General features: G+C 47.0%; 2 protein-coding genes across 2 annotated transcripts in view; one reads left to right on the top strand and one right to left on the bottom strand.

The window, feature by feature from the left end:
* ACTR3B (actin related protein 3B) overlaps positions 1-22,453 on the bottom strand; it is a 1,036,264-nt gene that overhangs the window by 864,325 nt on the left and 149,486 nt on the right. The window lies entirely within an intron of this gene.
* Positions 8,207-9,644, top strand: LOC129040792 (serine-aspartate repeat-containing protein F-like; the record flags this gene model as incomplete). Its single annotated transcript, XM_054495620.2, has 2 exons — positions 8,207-8,487; positions 9,185-9,644. Coding segments are annotated over exons 1-2 (741 nt in total), but the record flags the coding sequence as incomplete, so codon positions are not given.

Below are 22,453 nucleotides of genomic sequence, written 5' to 3'. Positions count from 1 at the left end.
ATTCTGTGTCCGAAGCTATAGCCTCCCCACATCCTCACAGCACTAAGCCACTAAGAGCCGCTCTGCTCGGCCTTTATTGGCCCCAAAGCTCTAAAACCAGAATCTTTAATATTGCCCAGCGCAACATTTCAATTGAGTAACCTTCTCTGATGCCAGCAAACAACAATAAACCTCAGAGGTCAGCTTAGGGTTGCAGCAGGTGAGTGATAAGCCAGCGTTAGAGGGAGGGAAATAGGTAGGTCTATGCCCTCTGAGACCTTTCTAGACATTGCTGCGCTTTTAGTCACCTGCAGCCTCAGCAGTACAAGGCATCGAGGGGGGAGAACGAGAAGCAAACGGCCTGGGCTCGAATCGCCCGGTGGGGAACAGCAGTCTTTGTGAGCCATCACCTCCCCTCCCTCCTCTCAAATAAACCTCACTCACACTGAGTCATTCACAGATTCACTGAATTGATCTCCCCAGCTAGATTGCAGAGAAGGGGTCGTGTTTGCTCCAGATAGAGTATGTTGAGTTGATACAGCTGGACCAGCTGTAAGGAATGGCCCTAATTGACACCCACGGGGTAGATAGGATGGAGCAGAGTCAAAATGCTTTGCAGGGGACCTATCAACCACCACCCTCCCTGGTAACCTGATTATTTGAAATTGCATGGAGCAGAAAGAGGAGTAGAGTTTGCCAAATTGTGTTTTCCAGAAATCAGTTTTGCAGGATATCAATTGCAGTAATGTGGGGGAAAGGGTGTCATAATTTGGGAAATGCAGGGTTTGTGGTGGTGGTTATCATCATTGTTACGTGGAGGCTTCTGGAAGCTGTTAAGATACAAATGTACATTATGAAGCTCCAAGAAAGGCATTAAGCAGGCAGCACCCCTCCCACAGGTTCTGTGGCTGCTGCTCTGACCCGCGGCACTGCCGTGGCCCCGCACTGGCCCCTTGCCTTACCTGACCGTGGCCTGCTCTCTTCCACCACCACACCAGCCCAAATGATCCTGTCTGATCAGAAGCGCAATGAGCTCCCCTTTCTGTTCCAAACCCTCCAGAAGCTTCTCAAGCCACTTGGGAACAGAGCTAAAAGCTTTACGTTGGCCTGGAACACCTGCACACGTTGCCTTCCCTCTTCCTTTTTTTTTTTTTTTTTTTTTTTGTTGTTGTTGTTGTTGTCGTTGTTGTTGTTGTCGTTGTTACTGAGACGAGGTCTCACTGTATTGCCCAGGCTGGTCTCAAACTCCTGGGCTCAAGTGATCTGCCCACCTCAGCCTCCCAACATGCTGGGATTACAAGTGTGAGCCATTGCACCTGGCCCCTCCCTCTTCCTCTTGCTGTTTCTCAAACCCCCAGGTTGACTTGCCCACCAGGTCCTTTGTCCCATCCCTCAACCTGGATGCTCATCCCCACGTTGTCCAGGTGCTCATCCCTCACCTGCGTCAGCACTTCCCCAAGACCCCCCTGTGCAAACTAGCACTGCCCCTGTGCTCCATCTCCCACCATGCTTTCTTTTTCTTCTTAATGCCAACTACTGCTTAATAGAACACGATCTGTCTCTCTCCACAAGAACGTGATCCCCACCAGATCAAGGTCTTGGTCTTGTCCACGCTGTATTTCCAGCACCTACCAGTGCACGTATTAGGGATTCAATCAATGTATATTTGACAACAGTGTCCATATCACAGGTTCTTTCGGAAGGCTGGCATTCCATTTCCACTCTTCCTGGAAGTTAGAAAAATCTTAGCTCTTGCCCCTGCCATGCTAACCCCGTGTAGCTTTGGGTAAGTGACTGCACCTCTCTATAAAGTCAGAGGGTTGGGCTCAGTCCAGAGTCACCAGCTGAATGTCCTCAGGGGCCAGCAAGGAATGACACTGTGTGATGTAGACAAGGGGTCAGACAAGAGGGAGTGGTAGGGACTGGGGTAAACTGGAGAGTCTACATGGACACCTAAAAATGTTTAAAATTGTTAAAGGGCAGCCTATAAGAAATGCTTCTGCAGGCCACAAATCAGCAATGCTAGGGCCACACAGTCTCTAAAGCTCACTTTACATAAAACTTCTTACTTCCAAGATTTATATGAACTGGGACCAATCATTCCCCCAAAGAAATCTGATTTCATTTGGTTGTCTGGGATATAATTTATTGTAGGGTACAGGTTTCAGGGATCCCCAAAGTAGCTGGAAAAATAGGCACAGGGGTCCTTCTAGGGACCTCAGCAAAAGGATTCCATACCCTTCAGCCCAGTGACTCCCATTACTGTGCAAGCACAGGCTTCTCCTCTGTTCCTCCACTCTTGGCTCACTCTCTAAGTGCCCACTTTCAAATTCCTGTGGGAAGATCCTTTGGGCCTATCTCAGAGCCAGCTCCAGAGCAGCAATGACCCAAGAAGGGCCAGGACATGAAGTCCAATCCTAGCCATATGAGCACACTTATTAATTAGACAGAGTGATATAGTTTGGCTGTGTCCCCACCCAAATCTCATCTTGAATTGTAGCTCCTTAATTCCCATGTGTTGTGGGAGGCACCTGGTGGGAGATAATTGAATCACGGGGGCGGTTTCCCCCATACTGTTCTTGCGGTAGTGAATAAGTCTCACGAGATCTTCTGGTTTTGTAAGGGGAAACCCCTTTCGCTTGGTTCTCATTCTCTTGCCTGCCGCCATGTAAGATGTGCCTTTCACCTTCGGCCATGATTGTGAGGCCTCCCCAGCCACGTGGAACTGTGAGTCCATTAAACCTCTTTTTCTTTATAATTACCCAGTCTTGGGTATGCCCATATCAGCAGCGTGAAAACAGACTAATACACAGCGGATGGGGGTGAGCAACAGAACGTCCCGATACAAGATCAAAATGGAAAGTTTCAAGTTTCTGAGTTGTATTTTCTCTGGACGTTTCTGGTTTTCCATCTTTGTAGTGGCACCCTCAGGCTGTAGTTGCTGCTTTCTTCCCCTCCTAGCTCGAAGATGGGGTCTGTCCTGGTGCCGCTCTGGTGGGCATGGCTTCCCACCAGCACCCGAGGGGCTGCCTGCCTCTGTCTGGCTGGCATTTTTCTGTTGGGTGGGAAGGGAGTCTTGGCCACTGAGCACATGGATACAGCGTTCTCCTGTGACCAGCAGTTTTGCCTCCTTGTCATTCATTCTCAGCACATATGAGATGTCACGGGACTTTATGAGTGCTAAATCAGTTTTATTGGCCATATGATTTGATTGATCTTGTTAGACCTGACAAGAAATCAATTGGAAAAAAATATATGTACCTTCCCGGAATGTGCTCTCCACTTTAAGGTAAAAGAACAATCTAACACACAAAGAGGAAGATCCAAGAAGCAGCCTTGGTAAAATATCACCATCCTTGTGGCCTGGAAAGAGGCTACTTTATGGCCTCCAGAACCCAGAAGGAAATGAGGAGGGAGGCAGATGAAGGGGACTCCATAAATTTAGGAATGTCACCTACAGAAGGCCCTGAGAGCTCAGAAAACAGGAGTTGCACTGTGCCCAGATGTTCTCCAGGCTCCTACCACAAACACCAGAGACAATGGCATAGCCACGGAAGTCACAGGAAAGAGACTTGAGGGGACCCCTGGGGAGGTGGCAATGTCAGCATCCACCAGCTGCCCCATGTGATAAAAAGAGGAAGGTCATCTTGAATCACAGTCATGTTGACTCTGCCATTCTCTGGCTGGGTGACCTTGAGCCAAGAATTTTCCTTCTCTGGCCCTCAACATGCTCATTCATAAAATAGGGACAGTGCAAATATCACACCAGACAACCCTGCAGCATGGCATGAGGCTGACGTGAGATCACATGTGCAGAGCACCGCATAGCTGGGAACATACCAAGCCCCATACATGCTCCTTGCTTCCTTGAGGTGCCAATTATGAAGGTTAGTCCAGTGTTGATTCAACAGAGAGGCAGAATGACCCAGTGGAAGGAACCAGGCTGTGGAACTTAACAGACCAAGGTTCAAATGCGGATCCTGACAGCATGACCAGCTGTGACTCCCTAGGCCACTATTTCAACTTGGTTTCTTTGTCCATAAAATGGCCCTGTATCAGAATCACCTGTATTGCTTAGCAAAAGTTCCCATTTCTGAGGCCAGGCGTCTGTAATCCCAGCACTTTGGGAGACCGAGAAGGTGGGATCGTTTGAGCTCAGGAGTTCAAGACCAGCCTGGGAAACATAGCAAAACCCCATCTCTACAAAAAAAAAAAAAAAAAAAAAAATTACCCAGGCATGGTGAAGCATGCCTGTAGTCCCAGCTACTCAGGTACTAAGGTGCGGGGATCACTTGAGCCCCGGGAGGTCAGGGCTGCAGAGAGCCATGATTGTGCCACCGCATCCAGCCTAGATGACGCAGACCCTGTCTCAAAAAAAAAAAAAAAAAAAAAAGAGCCCCGATTTCTGGGTCCCAGGCTCACAGAATCAGACCCCTGGGGGTGAGACCCTACACACTAAATTTCTAACAAGCTGCTTCCACCCCCACTCCAGGTGGTTGGATTGCGCAGTGGATTTGAGAACTACCAGGCATGTTACAGGCAGGCTGGGAGCACTGTCACTGGCTCTCCAGGGGAGCCTTTCATAAGAGGGGCTGAATTACCAAAGGTCCCTTGTAAGCCCCCAATTTACCAGTCAGACATCTACGCAGGGGCTGCAGTACCTCTGTGCCCTTCCCATCCCTAGGCCTCCCTATCCTGCTGCCAGGGAGACTCTGTGGGCTTCTTGAAAATAAAATTCAGAGGAGCTTTTCGAGACTCCGACATTTCAGAAGTGAAAGGTGGGAGGAAATTGCAAAGCAAGAACAATCTCCTCCCTCTGTGGCAGACACCACCCCGAACACTGCCGACACTGTTCTCTTCATTCCATTTCCTTTCTCACTTTTAATCCTTCTGGTCAGATAAGACTTTAGAAATTAATCCTTAGAGTCTGATAGGGTCATTTTACAGGTGAAGAAGAGATTAAGAGATCTAGGGATTCTGGTTTTAAATTAATTTGGGTCTTTAGCAGCAAAATTCAGAGCAAATGAGAGATTAATATTTTCAAAATGCAAATGTCTAAAGAATTCAGGGGTTGTGAGCCAGTCTCACGTCTCTGTTAAGTGCACAGTTGAGCACCTTTTCTCTAAGCCTCCTCAACAACTGTGACGATGGGGGTGAATGGGGAGGTAGATGGGGAGAAGTAGCTACCTGGAACACGGGACACGTCTCGTGACACCAGCCTGGGTGGAGTGCCAGAGTGGGATGGGTGGATACGAAAGGTACCCTGAGGGTCCTAGGACAGTGTTAGGCAGATAACAGTGGGCTACAAGGTAAGGTGGGCTGCGAGGAAAGAGATAAAATGATTAGAATGAGAACTTCATCTAGATTCTTTGGCAACAATGAGACGCTACTACACACCTATCAGAATGGCCAAAAATCAGAACACTGCCATTACCACATGCTGGGGAGGGTATGGAGGAACAGGAACTCTCATTCATTGCTGGTGGGAATGCAAAATGGTACAGCCACTTTGGAAGACAGTTTGACAGTTTCGTATAAAACCAAACATACTCTTACCATAGGATCCAGCAATCTCACTCCTTGGTATTTGCCCAAATGAGTGAAAACTTAGGCCCACAAAAACCTGCACATGAACACTTATAGCAGCCTTCTTCATAACTGCCAATACTTGGAGGCAGTCAAGATGTCCTTTGGTGGGTGAAGGTTAAATATACCGTGATACATCCAAACAACAGAATATTATTCTGCACTAAAACAAAAGTGAGTTGTTGGCTGGGTGAGGTGGCTCATGCCTGTAATCCCAGAACTTTGGGAGGTGGAGGCAGGTGGATCACTTGTGGTCAGGAGTTCAAGACCAGCCTGGCCAACATGGTGAAACCCCATCGCCACTAAAAATACAAAAATTAGCCAGGTGCGGTGGTGCACGCCTATAGTCCCAGCTCCTCAGGAGGCTGAGGCAGAAGAATCGTTTGAACCTGGGAGGCAGAGGTTGCAGTGAGCTGAAATCATGCCACTGTACTCCAGCCTGTCTTAAAAAAAATTAAAAAGTGAGCTGTCAAGACCTGAAAATACATGGAGGAAACTTAAATGCATATTGCCGAGGGAAGGAGGCCAATCTCAAAAGACTACATACTGGATGATTTCAACCTTATGGCAGTCTGGAAAAGGCAACACTATGGAGACAGTAAAAGGATCAGTGGTTGCCAGGGGTTGGCAGAGGGAGGGAGGGGTATAGGTGGAGCCCATGGGATTTTTAGGGGAGTGAAACGATCCCATATGACACTATAATGGTGGATACATTTGTCTAAACCCATAGAATGTACAACACCGAGAGTTAACTCCAATGTAAACTGTAAACTTTAGTTAATAATAATGTATCAATGTTAGCCCACCAATTGTAACAAATGTGCCACATGAATGCAATTATTATATTGCATAATATAATAACATTACATAATATTAATATATTAGTAATAAGGGAAACTAGGGTTGGGGCTTATATAGGAATGCTCTGTACTTTCTGCTAGATTTTTCTGAAATCTAAAACTGATCTTACAAATAAGCTCTATTAATAAAAAAAGAAATTAGCCAGCCATGGTGGCACATGCCTGTAATCTACTCGGGAGGCTGAGGCAAGAGAAACGCTTGAGGCAGAGATTGCAGTGAGCCGAGATCGCACCACTTCACTCCACCCTGGGCAACAGAGAGAGACCCTGTCTCAAAAAATAATAATAATAAAATAAATAAATTAGAAAGAATACACACGCAGAAATTTTTTAAAACTGTGTTTGAGAGGGCCCCATACCCATTAAAAAATAATAATTCTTTCATCCCCAAGTCCACAAACTCAGGCCAGGACTATGCTTCCCGCAGCTCTGCCACACTGTCTATGGGGAAGTCTGTCAGCAGGTAAGCATCACTGGGAACAATGGATCTTTGAGCAAAAAGATCTGGGCTCCAAATGACCAAATTGGAACCAGTCTTCAGAAAAGCAGCTTGGTTCAGAAGTAGCCCCGAGGTGCAGATGTGGAAAGTGGTTTTCTACTAACAGGAAGCATAGGAAGATACCCGCCTCCTCCGTTGTTATTAAATATTTATCCAGGAAGATGGTGGGAAGAACATCACATCACTTTTCAGTTACCCCCTAGGGAAGAAGGCTGAGGGCCCTCTCCACATGGAGGTCTTGGGCCTGGGAAAAGCCCTCTCTGCCTTTCCAACCAGTGGACATTAGAGGAGCAGTCTGTGGGCCCCGGGTTAGTGGGCCCTTGGTTATAAGTGGGAGGACAAGCTGGCCTCCTGCACTCAGCTTCCTGGGTACCGCACAGCCACCAACAGCAATGGCCACTCCCCTGCTCTGTCCCAGCACCCCAGCCTGGCCAAGAGTAAGAGGAAAAATGAGGAGGAGGAGGAGGAGGAGGAGGAGGAGGAGGAGGAGGAAGAGGAGGAGGAGGAGGAGGAAAAGAGGAGGAGGAGGACGAGAAGAAGAAGAAAAGGGGGAGGGGGAGGAGAAGGAAGAGGGTGAGAAGGGGGAGAAGGGAGAGGAGAAGGGAAAGAGTGAAAAGGAGGAAAAAAGGGAGAAGGGGGGAAGAGAGCAACAAGAACAGCATCTAACATTGGTTGAGCTCTTTCCATGAGCTATTATCATTGTTTTAAGCACTTTACATATATTATCTTTTTGACAACCTGGTGAAGCAGGTACTATTATTATCTCCATTTTATGGTCCTGGGAAGTTTTCCAAATTGGAAAATCCTGGGGTGAAATTCATAGCAACCACGATCTTTTCTTTGCTTCCTTTTATTTCAGTAGCAATAGAAGTTTGCATGGGTCCTTCTATCACTTTCATGAAGTCCTGTCCCACCTTTCTTTACTGTCTTCTTGTCTTGTTTCTGAGCTGAGATTACAGATTGTCATTAGTTGTCCAGGCCCAGTCAGCTCCCATGACCAGTGACTCCAGATTCCATAGACCACCTGTGGGTGGGACCATGCCCTTCAGACGATGCCTGCAGCTGAGAGCCACGTGTGGCCTGATTGGCCCATCGTGGGCCCTCCAGGCTGTACGTTATATTCTCTGGATCACTCATTTTTGCCATACTTGAAATCAGGTGGCCTAGGCTCTGATCTTCCTGGGCCTCATTATTCTTCCTATAAAATAAGAATAATAAACCATGCCTTGAAGGTCATGCAAATTGATTACATTCTGACCGTGAAACTACTTTGTAACCTTCAATGTTCTGCACAAGTAAAGATGATGATGGTGTTGGTGTTGAAGGTAAGAATAATGATGCTGCTGATTGTGATGATGGTGATGATGATGATGGTGTTGGTGATGGTGATGATGTCGATGATGATGTTGATGATGGTGATAATGATAATGATGGTGATGATGGTGATGATGATGATGGGACTGATGGTGGGGATGATGATGGTGATAATGATGGTGATGATGGTGATGATGGTGATGGTGATGATAATGATGATGATGATGGTGATGATGATGATAGTGATGACAGCAATGATGGTGGTCATAGTGATGATGGTGATGGTGATGGTGATGATGGTGATGACGGTAATGATGATGGTGTTGATGGTGGTGATGATGATGATAGTGATGATGATGATAGTGATGATAATGATGGTGATGATGATAGTGATGACACAATGATGGTGGTCATAATGATGATGATGATGATGGTGATGATGACAGTGATGACAGCAATGATGGTGGTCATAGTGATGATGGTGATGGTGATGATGATGATGACGATGGTGATGATAGTGATGTTGATGGTGATAATGATGGTGATGAAGATGGTAATAGTGATGCTGGTGATGATGGTGGTGATGGTGATTATGGTGATGACGATGGTGACAATGATGGTGATATGGTGGTGATGGTGATGATGGTGATGATAGTGATGATGATGGTCACAATGATAGTAATAGTAATGATGGTAATAGTGATGATGTTGGTGATGATGATGATGGTGATTATGGTGATGATGATGATGATGATGATGGTTACAGTGCTGGCGATAGTGATGATGAACACTGATGATGGTGGTGATGGTGATGGTGGTGATGGTGACAACGATGATGACCATGGTGACAATGATGGTGATAGTGATGATGGTGATGGTGGTGATAATGATGATAGTGATGATGGTAGTGATGACGATGATACCACGGTGACAATGATGGCAATAGTGATGATGGTGGTGATGATGATGATGATTGTGATGATGATAGTGATGATGATGGTGATGATGATGATGATTGTGATGATGATAGTGATGACGATGGTGATGATGATGATGATTGTGATGATGATAGTGATGACGATGGTGATGATGATGATGATTGTGATGATGATAGTGATGATGGTGGTGATGATGATGATGATTGTGATGATGATAGTGATGATGATGGTGATGATGATGATGATTGTGATGATGATAGTGATGATGATGGTGATGATGATGATGATTGTGATGATGATAGTGATGATGGTGGTGATGATGATGATGATTGTGATGATGATAGTGATGATGATGGTGATGATGATGATGATTGTGATGATGATAGTGATGATGATGGTGATGATGATAGTGATGATGGTGGTGATGATGATGATGATTGTGATGATGATAGTGATGATGATGGTGATGATGATGATACTGATGATGATGGTGACAATGATGATGATAGTGATAATGGTGATGATGATAGTGATGATGATGGTGATGATGACGATAGTGATGATGATAGTGATGATTATGGTGATGATGATAATGGTGGTGATGGTGATGATGATGATGATGTTGGTGCTAAAATTTAGGTGATGTTTCCATGCCCCAATTGTCTTTTCATTTCACCCTCTTTGCTTATAGGGCATACCTTGCCACGTACGTGTCTCTTCATGTGGGACAGTCTCATTTCCTTTTATTTGCCCATTCCTAATTTTGAATTTTCTCCAGCAGCACATCACAGTCCTTGTTGTCCTCTGTCACACACCCTCTTTGGATGTCTCCCAAATGCAGTCATCAGCTTCCTTCATCTCCTCTCTCTGTCTTGGTTGTCTGTGACAGACTTTAGACTGTGGCATAACCAGGACTGGAAGCAAGATCTTTGTATTAATCTCCTGCTGCCTCCCTGAGCTCACAGCACAGAAACGTGTGTGATTCATTCCCAGCTGGATCACCTCCCCATGATGTCCCCTCCTCTCCCCCCAATCAATTTGTTAGAGGCAAAGATAGAGTCACTGGTTGTGCGTGCTCAAGTCTTATGATGGGAGTGGGAACAGATCCCCTGCCCCTTTCTATACATAACGGTAAAGGCAAGTGTTGTGCAAAAAAAAAAAAAAAAAGATGGCAAATTAACTTTGAAGTTTGCGTTCCTTAATGACCTTCTTTCATCCATCAAGTTTCAAATGCTGGCGCCTTCTGCATACCTCACTTCTAACTGACAGAGCCTGGAATTAAATGCAGCTCTAGGCTCAGGTGGTGCAAAAAACAGTTATCTGTCTTCCAGCAGCCTTGTGGAACACCACATTTCTCACCTGCTGCTGCAGTTAATGAGCCACACCCACTGCATACATCTGGAAGACTCAGGTGATACTCGGTGGAGAATGGCCTCTCCATTGGGCTGAGACTCAGGAGAGCTTGGTTCTCCAAATCACTACTCTCTTCAGAACACAGTTTCTCTGACTATAAAATAAAGAAGTACTTCCAACTGAAACTTCTAGCTCCCTGGTCCACATTCCTCAAGTCCTAGCTCAGGCTTAGCAGTCCATGTAAACCTACAGCCTGAAGCAAATACTACCTGGTATACACACACACCCCAACTCACACACATACACACACCACAAACACACACCAGATGCACACACTAACATACACACTACCACCCCCATCACCTCACACACAAACACAACACACACTAACCACACACAAACACACACCAACTCAAATACACACACACCAGACATACATACTAACACACACTAACTCCACACACACACCAGATGCACACACTAACATGCACAGTATGACCATCACCTCACACACAAACACCTCACACACAAACACAACACACACTAACCACACACACACGCATACACACACCAACTCACACACATACACTAACCCACACACTAACCACACATGCACGCACACACACACACCAGATGCACACTCTAACATACACACTACCAGCACCATCACCTCACACGCAAACAACACACATTAACCACACACACACCAACTCACACACTAACTGTACACACGCCAGATGCATACACACACACTACCACCACCATCCCCTCACACATGAACAACACATTAACCACACACATACACACATATACACACACCAGCTCACACACATACACATACACATACACACCAGGCATACACATTAACCACACACGCACCCCAGATACACACACTAACACACACACTACCACCACCATCACCTCACACACAAACACAGCACACACATTAACTACACACACACACCTGCGCGTGCGCATCTGCGCGCACATCCCCCTGGAAATTAGAGGGTAACCAAGGATGGCCTGGGAGGAGGAAGGCCTTCAAGAGCAGCCCTAGGGAAGCGCACAGAAGGGCAGCTCTCTACCCCTCCCACACCCCACACAGAATGGTCCCTGAAGGTTAAAGAAAAGGAGTCGCATAGGCTGAGCTTCTCAAGGCACACGATGAAACCTGCTCCCCTCTGCAGCGACCTCCTGCCCTCGGGCCCCGCAGCCAGCAAGGGAGCCACCTCTGGTCTGCAGGGTGATGCAGCCAGCTCTGAGACAGCCTCATCCGTGGTCCTGGGAGACATCTGCAGGGAGCTGTGGTCGGCGCGTGCCATGCACCATTGCTGACCAACTTACAAACTCGGGGCCACCTCTCCCCACACCATGACCAGCCTCCTGCCAGGGCCCTGAGACCCAGGCCAGCCAACAACCCCCTGCCCATTCCAGGCAACCCTGGCTGAGTTAAACATACCGTACAGTGGATTTCATTCAGCCAGTGTGATTTGTCACAAAGGCATTTTTCACTGGGTGACAATATATGCCAGTCAAAGGGTGGTCGCCGACTAAGTACACTGGTGCTGTGGATCTAAATCAGTTGCTTTGTGTCTGGGTGGGGCGGCGATCTGTCAGAGTCGATGGGTGCTAGATCTGGTGCAGTGGCTGATGTATGTGAGTCCGGGTGATAAATCTGGTCTGGCAGGTCGTCTATTTCTATTTCCAGCGGGTAATTACACTTTAATGTGTGATACATCCTTTTCGGGGTGAGGTGTATTAAATCCCTGATAACTGCATATTTACCTCCTGTGTTATGTATGCATACAGCCATTAATATACATTTCCAAGTTTAAAGCACCCACTTCAGCATGCCAAAGATCCCTGGCTCTTTCTGAAGTTCAGGACTGAATGGCACCTCATAAAACGCCACTTCATTAAGAATCAACAGGAATAACCCAACCAGAAACATTTTTTATTGATGAAGGTTGAACAGAGAAATATCAAGTTCACTCATCACTTTTCACAGGGGAAGGAGACAATGAAATCTTTATTGGAAAGTTCTGTGTGTCAGGAACGCACTTCATCTTGTCAGGGAAGCACAGCCAGGAAGTATATGGCCTGATATGAATCATCAGCACAGGAGGAAGCCCCTACCAAACACGCCGTCTCAGCAGCTTCCAGGGCTGTGTCCGATGGCTTCGACATTTTCATTCCTTGGTGGCTTCTTTTTGTCAGTCAGTCTGACATTACAGTCCCTTCCAGAAGCCCTTGGATGCTGAGAGAGTTGAGCCTTACGAGTACCCTATTCCCTGCCCCACGCTGAGATGCCTCCAGGTGATGGGTACCTGTCAGGCACGAGCACTTGTGGAGGGCTGGGGAGAGGGACACGTCAAGAGGAGACGCAGGCCCTGTGAAGGGAGGCCTGGGGTGACGTCATGCCACAGAGTCCTCTCGCACCTGCAATTAGACCTGGGAGGTGGCCACCCCAGGGAGGGGTGACTGCAGCGGCAGTGACGCCCCCGCAGAGACAGAACCTGACAGCCCCGCCCCCAGCAGTTAGAGCAGCAGATCCCTCCTGAGGGTGCTGGGTGTCGCATCTCCACACCCCCTACAAAATACACAAAGTACATGTCACTAGCTCTAATGAGGCTCTTGGCAGTTTTCCAGCAATTTCCGCTTCATTCGACCTTCAGAATTTGCAGAAAGAATTCTATGAATGCACTCCTAGTGAGAAGGATAGAGATCAAAGTCAAGCACCTTCGTGAAGCCAGTGAGCTTGGTTTCCAGCACCCCATTCCCCTCCCGTGCTTTCCCCTTGGCTCCCCCAAAAACTCACCCTTCCCATGAGACCCTAGTCCTGCCTGTCACCAAAGAAGGATGTAAACATGAACAGCATAGGAGAAATGAAGAAAAGAATCTTCCCTAAAAGCCAGAACAACCTTGCAAGCAGATGGGAAGACTGCGCTGGGTGGGCTGGGAGCTGGCCACAGCCGGTAATTATGCTTAGTAATTAGTACATTAGCTGGGTGGGCTGGGAGCTGGCCACAGCCGGTAATTATGCTTAGTAATTAGTACATTCCTGACACACAGGATTTTCCAATAAAGATTTCACTCTCTCCTTCCCCTATGAAAAGTGGTGGCCACCTGAACCGTCATCTTTCCTTGAAGTTCTCAATGTATGTATGTATGAAGGTATGTATGTATGTATTTTTAGGGACAGAGTCTCTCTGTCACCCAGGCTGGAGTGCAATGCTGAAATCATAGCTCACTGCAGCCTCGAACTCCTGGGTTCAAGCAATCCTCCCGCCTTGGCCTCCCAAAGCATGAGGATTGTAGGTGTGAGCCACTGCACCCGGCCTAGATTTTGATTTTCCAAGGTTATCAGTTATCTGAGTAGAAACACCCTGCTCCTCCTACAAAGCCGTGATGCAGAAAGAGAAAAAAACAAAGAACCCTTTCTTCTTTTCTCTTAGACCAGCGTGCCTCACTGCAGGCATTGCTGACATTGGAGCCCTGAAATTCCTTGTGTGGGGCCATCCCGTGAGTCATAGGACATCCAGCAGGTCCCTGGCCTCTGCCCACTAAATGCCAGTCACACCATCAAAACTGTCCCCAGACTTGAGTTAAATGTCTCCTGAGAAGCAGAACTGTCCCTAGTTGAGAACCACTGCCTTAGGCTAATTATTTTCTAATGGAACATAGCTAAAAACTAATGAAAGGCAAAAATGATAATTATGGAAAACATGAACAGCATAAAAATAACCAATCTGAAGTCTAAGTTTACTTTCCAAGAATCTCATTCAAATCCTCAAAGAACTTCATGACATCCAAACGCCCTCACTCCAGGGCGGCTGTGATGCAGCTGTGATGGCACAGGCTGCCTGGCGTCCCCTCCCCTGTGCTGTCTCCTCACATGGGAGCAGAGTACCCGTGCTCTTCTCGACACCGTCAAAAAGCAATGCCTGCTCCCCAGTTTAGAAAAATGTTTTTTGAAAAGGCACAGGAGGAGGAGAAAAGAAAAAAGTAAGAAGAGGAGGAAACTGTTATAAACATTTCAAAGATTTCAAAGATTTCAAAGGCAAAATTGTTTTCTCTCTAATAACTCATAATTACCACTATGCAGCCATAAAAAAGAATGAGTTCACGTCCTTTGCAGGGACAAGGATGAAGCCGGAAGCCATCATTCTCAGCAAACTAACACAGGAACAGAAAACCAAACACCACATGTTCTCACTCATAAGTGGGAGTTGAACAATGAGAACACATGGACACAGGGAGGGGAACATCACACACCGGGGCCTATCGGAAGGTAGGAGGCAAGAGGAGGGAGAGCATTAGAACAAATACCTAATGCATGTGGGAATTAAAACCTAGATGACGGGTTGATAGGTGCAGCTAACCACCATGGCACATGTATATCTATGTAACAAACCTGCACGTTCTGCACGTGTATCCCAGAACTTAAAGTAAAATTAAATGAAATTAAATTTAAATTTTAAAAACTCATAATTCCCATCAGTTTAATACAAGTATTTTCATTTTTGTATATTCGTATCCAGCATGGGTCCAAGTGCATGTGTATTTTTACGTAAGCGTACATCAAATGCAAGCAATGTTGTAGCCTGATTTTCTCACTTAACCTTGTATTATAAGCATTTTCCCATGACGCTATATCATTTTTTTATTATAATTCATATTAGTTGAGCAATATCTCGACAACGGCAAATCAGCTGAGCTAAGCTGGGTTTTGCTGGGATGATCATCAGTTCTGGACTGTCCAGTGAGGTTTATCTTGTGCTCACGAGGAGCCCACTGTGTCTGGGAGACTGTCCCGGCGCTGTACCGCAGGTGACTGCTCACGACACAAATCGCTGGTGGTCCCTCCCTCTGAATGTGACTTCCAGGCTAACTGCAGGAGGGAGGGGAGCATAAAGAATAGCACACCAGTTTTTCCTGCTTCCCCTGGGTGACACAGCCACTTCCGCTTCCAGTCCATTGGCCAGAATCTGTCACCTCCATGGGTCTGGAAAATAGTCTTCCACATATCCAGGAAGGGAAAAAAGGCTGGAGCTACCTGAGCCCTGATGCTGCCTGACCAACTTTAGCTTTGCCGTAAATGAACTCTTCGTTCCCAGTGCTGACCTTTGTTTTCAAAAGTCAAACTTTGATGAACCAAACTCCCCATTCCCTGTAGGAGACTCTCAGTCACTTAAATCTTTGATCTCAAACATGTCGGTCCTCAGAACAGCCAGGGTGAAACTCTGAAGGGATGGGGTGAAGCCTGGGAATCGCCATTTTTAAAGGGCTCGGTGATTCTGCTCACCGGCCAGGCTGTGGACCACGACTTGAGTCCCAAGTCATCTTCAAAGCTATAGTAATTGTGCTTCTCCACTCCGATCTCCAGTGATCCATCAGATGGATTCCTAGGCTCACGGCTTTTGATCTCTGGTGGAGCCTGAGAAATAATTACAAGGAACCTAACCCAAGCATTGATTGAACCGTGAATAAATAGGATGCACTGTGCATACAATTTCAGAAATATACGTAATGCTATTGTGATTTATCAAATATAGATTCACTAAGCACATTCCTAAAAGTGTAGGGTAGTTCTGATTTTATGAATTATTTCAAGATAGACTGTATCAGTCGGGGTCCCAGAAGGAATAAATGGCACGCTCAAAGGGTGAGATTGAAGAGATTAATAGAGGGAATATTCCTAAAGGTGGGGGCAGGGTTATGAGACATCAAGAAAAGATGCAAGGCTCTCAGAGCCAGTATCAGTGGAGAATCTTACCATCCCCAGTCAGAAGGGGTGAGGGAGGGAACAGTCACCACAGCCCAGAGAACAGTTCTGAAGGTTTCCATCAGAAACAGATAATCGGATTTCATCAAATATTCTTTCTGCATCATTGAGATCATCATTTTTTTTTTAATTTGTGAATATGGTGAGTTACACTGATTTTTGGATGTTAAACCAACTTTACATTCCTGGGATAAACTCCTCTTGGTTGTGGTATTAGGGTCCTCCAGAGAAACAGAATGAAAAGAGAGAGCAATTGATCAATCAATAGATCAATCAATCAATAGATGACTGATAGATAATTGATAGATGATAGATGATTGATAGAGATGATAGAGAGATGATAGATAATAGGTGATAGGTAGATTAGATAGAAGATAGATAGATAGATAGATAGATAGATAGATATAGATAGAGAGATAGATAGATAGATGATAGATAGATAGAGGATTTGCTATGGGAATTAGCTCACGAAATTATGGAGACCAAGAAGTCCCACACTATGCCATCTGCAAGCTAGACACCAGGAAAGTAGGTGATATAATTCAGTCTGAGTCCTAAGGCCTGAGGGGAAGGGGAGTGGTTGCTGGTGTAAACCTCAGAGTCCAAAGGCTGGAGAACTTGCAGTTCTGATGTCCAAAGCCAGAACGGGATAAATTGGCCCTGCTTCTACCCAGGTCCTCCGTCAGGTTGGATGGCGCCTCCCACATTGGTGAGGTGGGTGTTCCTTACTCAGCCCACTGATCCAAAGGCTAATCTCTTCTGCAAACCTTCACAGGCACACCCAGAAATCGTGCTTCACCAGCCAACTGGGTGTCCCCTAACCCAGTCAAGAGAACATCTAAAATGAACCATCGCAGCCATGGCAGGGATATATAAATTTATACATATAATTAACATATAACTAGATAAATATACCATTTTTATATATTTTTAGATTCGCGTTACTAACATTTGAAAGCGTATGTGCCTCTGGGTTCACGACAGATAATGACCGGCAGCTCCAGTTTCTCGTGAAGCCTCTTTCTGGCGTAGGAATCCATGCAATGCTTGTAATGCTGGCCTTATAGAGTGAACCAGAAGCTGTTCCCTCCTCTTCAGTTTTACGAGTTTATGTAGAATTCATATCATTTCTTCTTTAAATTTTGGTACAATTCACGAATTGAGCATAGTTTTCTTTATGTGAAGACTGTTAATTACAAATTCAATTGTTTAACAAACTCAGGAATATTCAGTAGATCTAATCCTTCCTGAGTCAGTTCTGATAGTTTGTGTCTTCCAAGGAATTTTTCAATTTTATCTAAATTGTAGAATCTTTCGGCATAAAATTGTTCACAATATTCTCTGATTATCTTTGTAATGTCTGCTGAACCTGTAGGATATTCCCTCTTGTTCTGACAGCGGTAACGTGAGCTTTATCTCTTCATTCCCCAATCAGTCATGCCAGTGATGTATCAACTGTGTTGATCTTTTCCAAGAACCAACTTTTGGCTTCATTGATTTTCTCTACTGTTGATCTTCTCTCTATTTCACTGATTTCTGCTCTTATCTTTATTATTTCTTTCTTCTGCTTACTGAGTTCCATTTGCTCTTCTTTTACTAGTTTGTTAGGAAAAATCACCTGTGAAAATGTAATTTCTGCATTACACTGAAAACATTCTCCTATTTGCCACTTGCATATGGTTAATTCAAGTTATAGCAACATGCACTGTGGCAAAACAAAACATTCTCTCTGCCAAAGGGGACAGGTTTCCTTTAAGATTAAATTGAGGCCGGGCGCAGTGGCTCACGCCAGTAATCCCAGCACTTTGGGAGGCCGAGGCGGGCGGATCACAAGGTCAGGAGATCGAGACCATCCTGGCTAACACAGTGAAACCCCATCTCTACTAAAAATATAAGAAAATTAGCTGGGCGTGATGGCGGGCACCTGTAGTCCCAGCTACTCAGGAGGCTGAGGCAGGAGAATGGCGTGAACCCGGGAGGCAGAGCTTGCAGTGAGCCGAGATCGCACCACTGCACTCCAGCCTGGGAGACAGAGCGAGACTCCATCTCAAAAAAGAAAAAAAAAGATTAAATTGAACACGCTCTGTGTCTGACGAGTGTAACTGCATGCTCTGCAGAGGGTATGCAGCCTCCATCCTCAGGGAGCTTGTCCTCGTTACCTACCCATGACCTTCAATCTACATCAACTCATGCTTCCCTTAAACATTAGAGATAAGAAATTGTATATGTTAGAATATGTCTGTTACAGCAGATCACATAGTTCTCTTAGAGTTATGAACAATGTTTGCCATAGAAAATTGAATTCATTTGCCAACCTTGTTACAATTAAATCGGTAACTCTGACCTAACCAATCTCTTGAGAGTGAAATTACCTTTATATAAACTGAATACATTATCTTGCTAGCTTACAAAATATCTGAGATTATGGGCCTAAGCGTTTCCTATTGAAAACTAAACAAGTAAGTTTTAATTGGAGGTATGAGCGTTCATTTCAGAAAACGATGTGAAATCTCGTTCCCCACCATGAGCACCTCGCAAACGGGCACCCAGTGAAAGTGTCTGGATCCGATCGTGGCAGCAGCTCTCCTCTCTTTAGGAGGTTTTCTCCAAAGCCTTGGAATCCTCTGGCACCCACGCGTGCGGGCTGGCCCACAGGACAGGACAGTGAGCTGCAGCTCATGGGGTACAGTAACCCCCACCTGCCCACCGCCTGCTAGGAAGTCCCTCCTGTTCTTTTGGTCTCCACAGCTCTCTCAGGTTTTCCTGCACTGCTCAGGGGGACTGGCTTCTCCCTATCAAGCCACTTGCCTGACAACAAGTCACATCATCTTCAGGAAGCTCTGGCGCCAGGAACCACACAAGGCTTTCTCTTTGCCAGTAGGTTTGATGTGTTGAGGAGACATAAAGAGAGACGGTGGAACCATCAGGCAGGCTTTGCTAGCCTGAGAGCAGAGGAGTTATGTGAAGAGAAGACTTGGCCCCATCTCTGTTCCATAGGCATCAAGTTTGAGCCTCAAGAAGTTGCAGTATCGGCTCCTTTTCAACACCATTGTCTTGGTGACGTCGTCACAATGACCCTTCCCTGCTTCTGCTCCCCATTCCTTTCCCTGTGCCTCTTTCCTTCATCCACTGCCAATCAACCCCGCCATCTTCTCAGAAAGAAAGACATCATTTGTGTCTCTCCTGCAAGCCCTACAGACCTATGAAGGTAAAGGAAGCTGCACACATATTTCTTCTCTCTTCCATTTTATAGGGAACATCTTAAACCAAAAGTTATTAAGCATTTATAGTGAGCCAGGCACTGTTGAGCATGGAAACTCATTTAATTCTCACAAGAATCATATGAAGTACATACCATTATTGTCTCCATTTTACAGGAGAAGAAACTGAGGCACACAGGAGGTGACATAAGCTACCAAAGATCTCCTGCCTGGCAGGAAACAGAGCTGGGATTGGGTTTCAGTCTCTCAGAACTCCTACTCAGCCCCACACTGCAGGTTATATGTTTTTAATGTCACTTCAATGTATGTTATTATCTATCTAATTATTGAAAATATTATGTTGCTAGATAGTGGAAAATATAGAAGGACACGTCTATGAGTGCCATTATTCTCCATGACAGAATCCATGTTGACCCCTGTGGCCTCCTGGGAACCCATATCTGTCACATAAAGCAAGAACTGCCAGGTGCCTTCCAGTTCTACTGCCAGCCCGCAGGCCAGAGCGGGCCAGTGGTCTCCGTGACCTTGGATTTCTTGTTGCCACTGCAGGCCGTAGGCGGTGTGGTTTTGGTCATGGCATGGTCGGAATGCCCGCACGTTCGCCGCCACAGTGGTCTCCGTGACCTTGGATTTCTTGTTGCCACTGCAGGCCGTAGGTGGTGTGGTTTTGATCATGGCACGGTCAGAATGCCCGCACGTTCACCGCCACAGCACACGCCCACGGGAATTGACGGGCCAAAGCCAAGCTCCCAGCCAGGCTGCTTTACAAAGGTCGCCCGTCCTGTCTGTCGTAACGCCAACCTCATAAGGTCAGCGCCACTATCGTCTGTCACCCTGGCCTGCTACTCACCTAACGAGGTGCTGCAGTGAACAGGTGACAGGCAGGTGTGGAAGGAAAGCCCTGGGAGAGGCGACACAGAGGACGGGACACAGCTCAGAATGGCGGGCAGCGTGTGGCCTGAGCGGGAAGGTCTGGGGCTCACTCCATATCATCCGTAATGGGACGGAAAGTCTTCCCTAGGGTGTGATGGCCGCCCCAACAGATGCAGCAGGGATTCTATTTTGGAACAGAGACCCCCACCTCTGATTCAGATGCAACCTCCTGGAATATTCAAGCACCTGGACCAGGCCCCAATGCTGCGTGTGTGACACACAGACCCACCCCACGGCCACCTCAGGCCTGAGGACCCTCAAGGCCAGCGCCGGCCACACACCACACGGCCAGGGCAAAGCTGAGAGTCATCGTCTCCCTTCCTCCACCTCACCCAGCACACGCCCTGCCGTCAGAGCCCTGAGCTCATCCTCCATCCCTTCACCATGAACTCACCACCCTGCCCACAGTCTCCAAGGCCTGCTTCCCCCGGAAACGTGTGGGCATGTAGCTCTCTCAGGAGTGTGCCCAGCCCTCCACTCCCTACAGGAGTGCCCACGGGCTTGGCACCCAACCTGCTCTGATCGCCTGCTCAGCTACCCCACACTGCACTGCCCTCCACTCCCAGCACCATCCCTCACAGAGCCCTGGCATCACCCAGCAACCCAGGGGCCCAGCGTTCAGTGTAGGCCGGATCCTACAGCCCCCATGAGCCTCAGACGCCGTCTCCATACCCGTCAGCCCTGCTTTCAGGTCCCACAGGACAGATGGGCCCCTTGCTCCCTGACCCCCACAGCCCTGCCCTCCCCAAACACACATGCATCCACCTCTCCACCCCTCTCCAAGCATAGAAGTGAACAGAGTGATGATGATTCAGGGAACCTGGTGGCCACTTTTAGGGACACAAATAAAATTAAAAACCCAAAAGCAGGCGGAGTGGAAATGTGGAGCAGTGGCTGGGGGACGTGGTGGGGCAGTGACAGCGGGAGGCCACAGTGGAGTCGTTCTGTGAGTGACACAGCCAGACGTGATTATCTTTCCTGAATCTGATGTACCTCATGGTGAGGGAGGGAATGGACAGGCCCACGAGGATCCTTGCACACATAAGCTGTTAGCTGTGAGAGTCGCTTCAGAGGTTCCCAACAGAACACTCTAGAAGCATATAGTTCTACAGGGGAGCTGCAGCGTTCTCTTATTTCAGAGGTGCTCAGGTCAGAAACGCAAACAATGTGAGCTTCTCTGATGAGGCACGGGGCCCCAGGGCCCAAGGGGCAGTGGCTCCGCTACAGAGAAGAGAGCTGAGTAAACCGCAGTGATTTAGTTCCTACATGTGGCCCAGGCCTGCTCCAGCTGCACAGAGCTGGTTCTTACAGGCTCCGTTCTAAATAAATCATCCTGCAAAACAGCCTGAAACCAAAACAGCTTCTGCAGCTCTAAACTAGAATGTTTGGACAGGTAATTTCATTTTTTAAAAACAGTCCAGGTAACACTGCCAGATGGCTTCCAGACTGCAAAAAGAACCTTTGCAAACATATTCCTAAAGCCACACAGCCTCCTGCCCTTTTGCCCCAGAAGTCACTCTCCCATGCGGAAAAACTTGCCCAGGAAGGCACTGAGTCCTCTCCGGGTCCCTGCCATGGGCCCAGCCCTGAGACAGGCATGGAGGGGAAAACACGATCTGACCGCATTTCACACAGAGCATGCTAGAACTGCAAATGTCAGACGTATTTTACATTTTCCCACCTGAGAAAAAGTTATTAGCTCCAAGCATGACTGAGAAAGTTTTTTCATTTAGAAAAGGACACAAGAGAAGCAGCGGAGTCCTGGTTCAGGACAGGGCCACTGGGCACTGCACCTCCAGCTCCTCACCAAGAGAAGGTCCAGGGAAGAGATGATGCAGAGATGCTGGAGGCCATGGGCTGGGCTGGGCAGGTGTCTGCAGGGAGGGAGACGGACCCACATGTCACACAAAACCACCCCACCAGAGGACTGCTGGTCACACCTGCTCCATGTCCCTCTCCCCGGCATGTCACCCCTGACACTGAGC

The sequence above is a fragment of the Pongo pygmaeus genome, chromosome 6, assembly GCF_028885625.2.
Source record: "Pongo pygmaeus isolate AG05252 chromosome 6, NHGRI_mPonPyg2-v2.0_pri, whole genome shotgun sequence".
Lineage (NCBI taxonomy): Eukaryota > Metazoa > Chordata > Mammalia > Primates > Hominidae > Pongo > Pongo pygmaeus.
The sequence above is the reverse complement of the archived record's forward strand: the minus strand, read 5'-3'. Positions and strand labels throughout refer to the sequence as shown.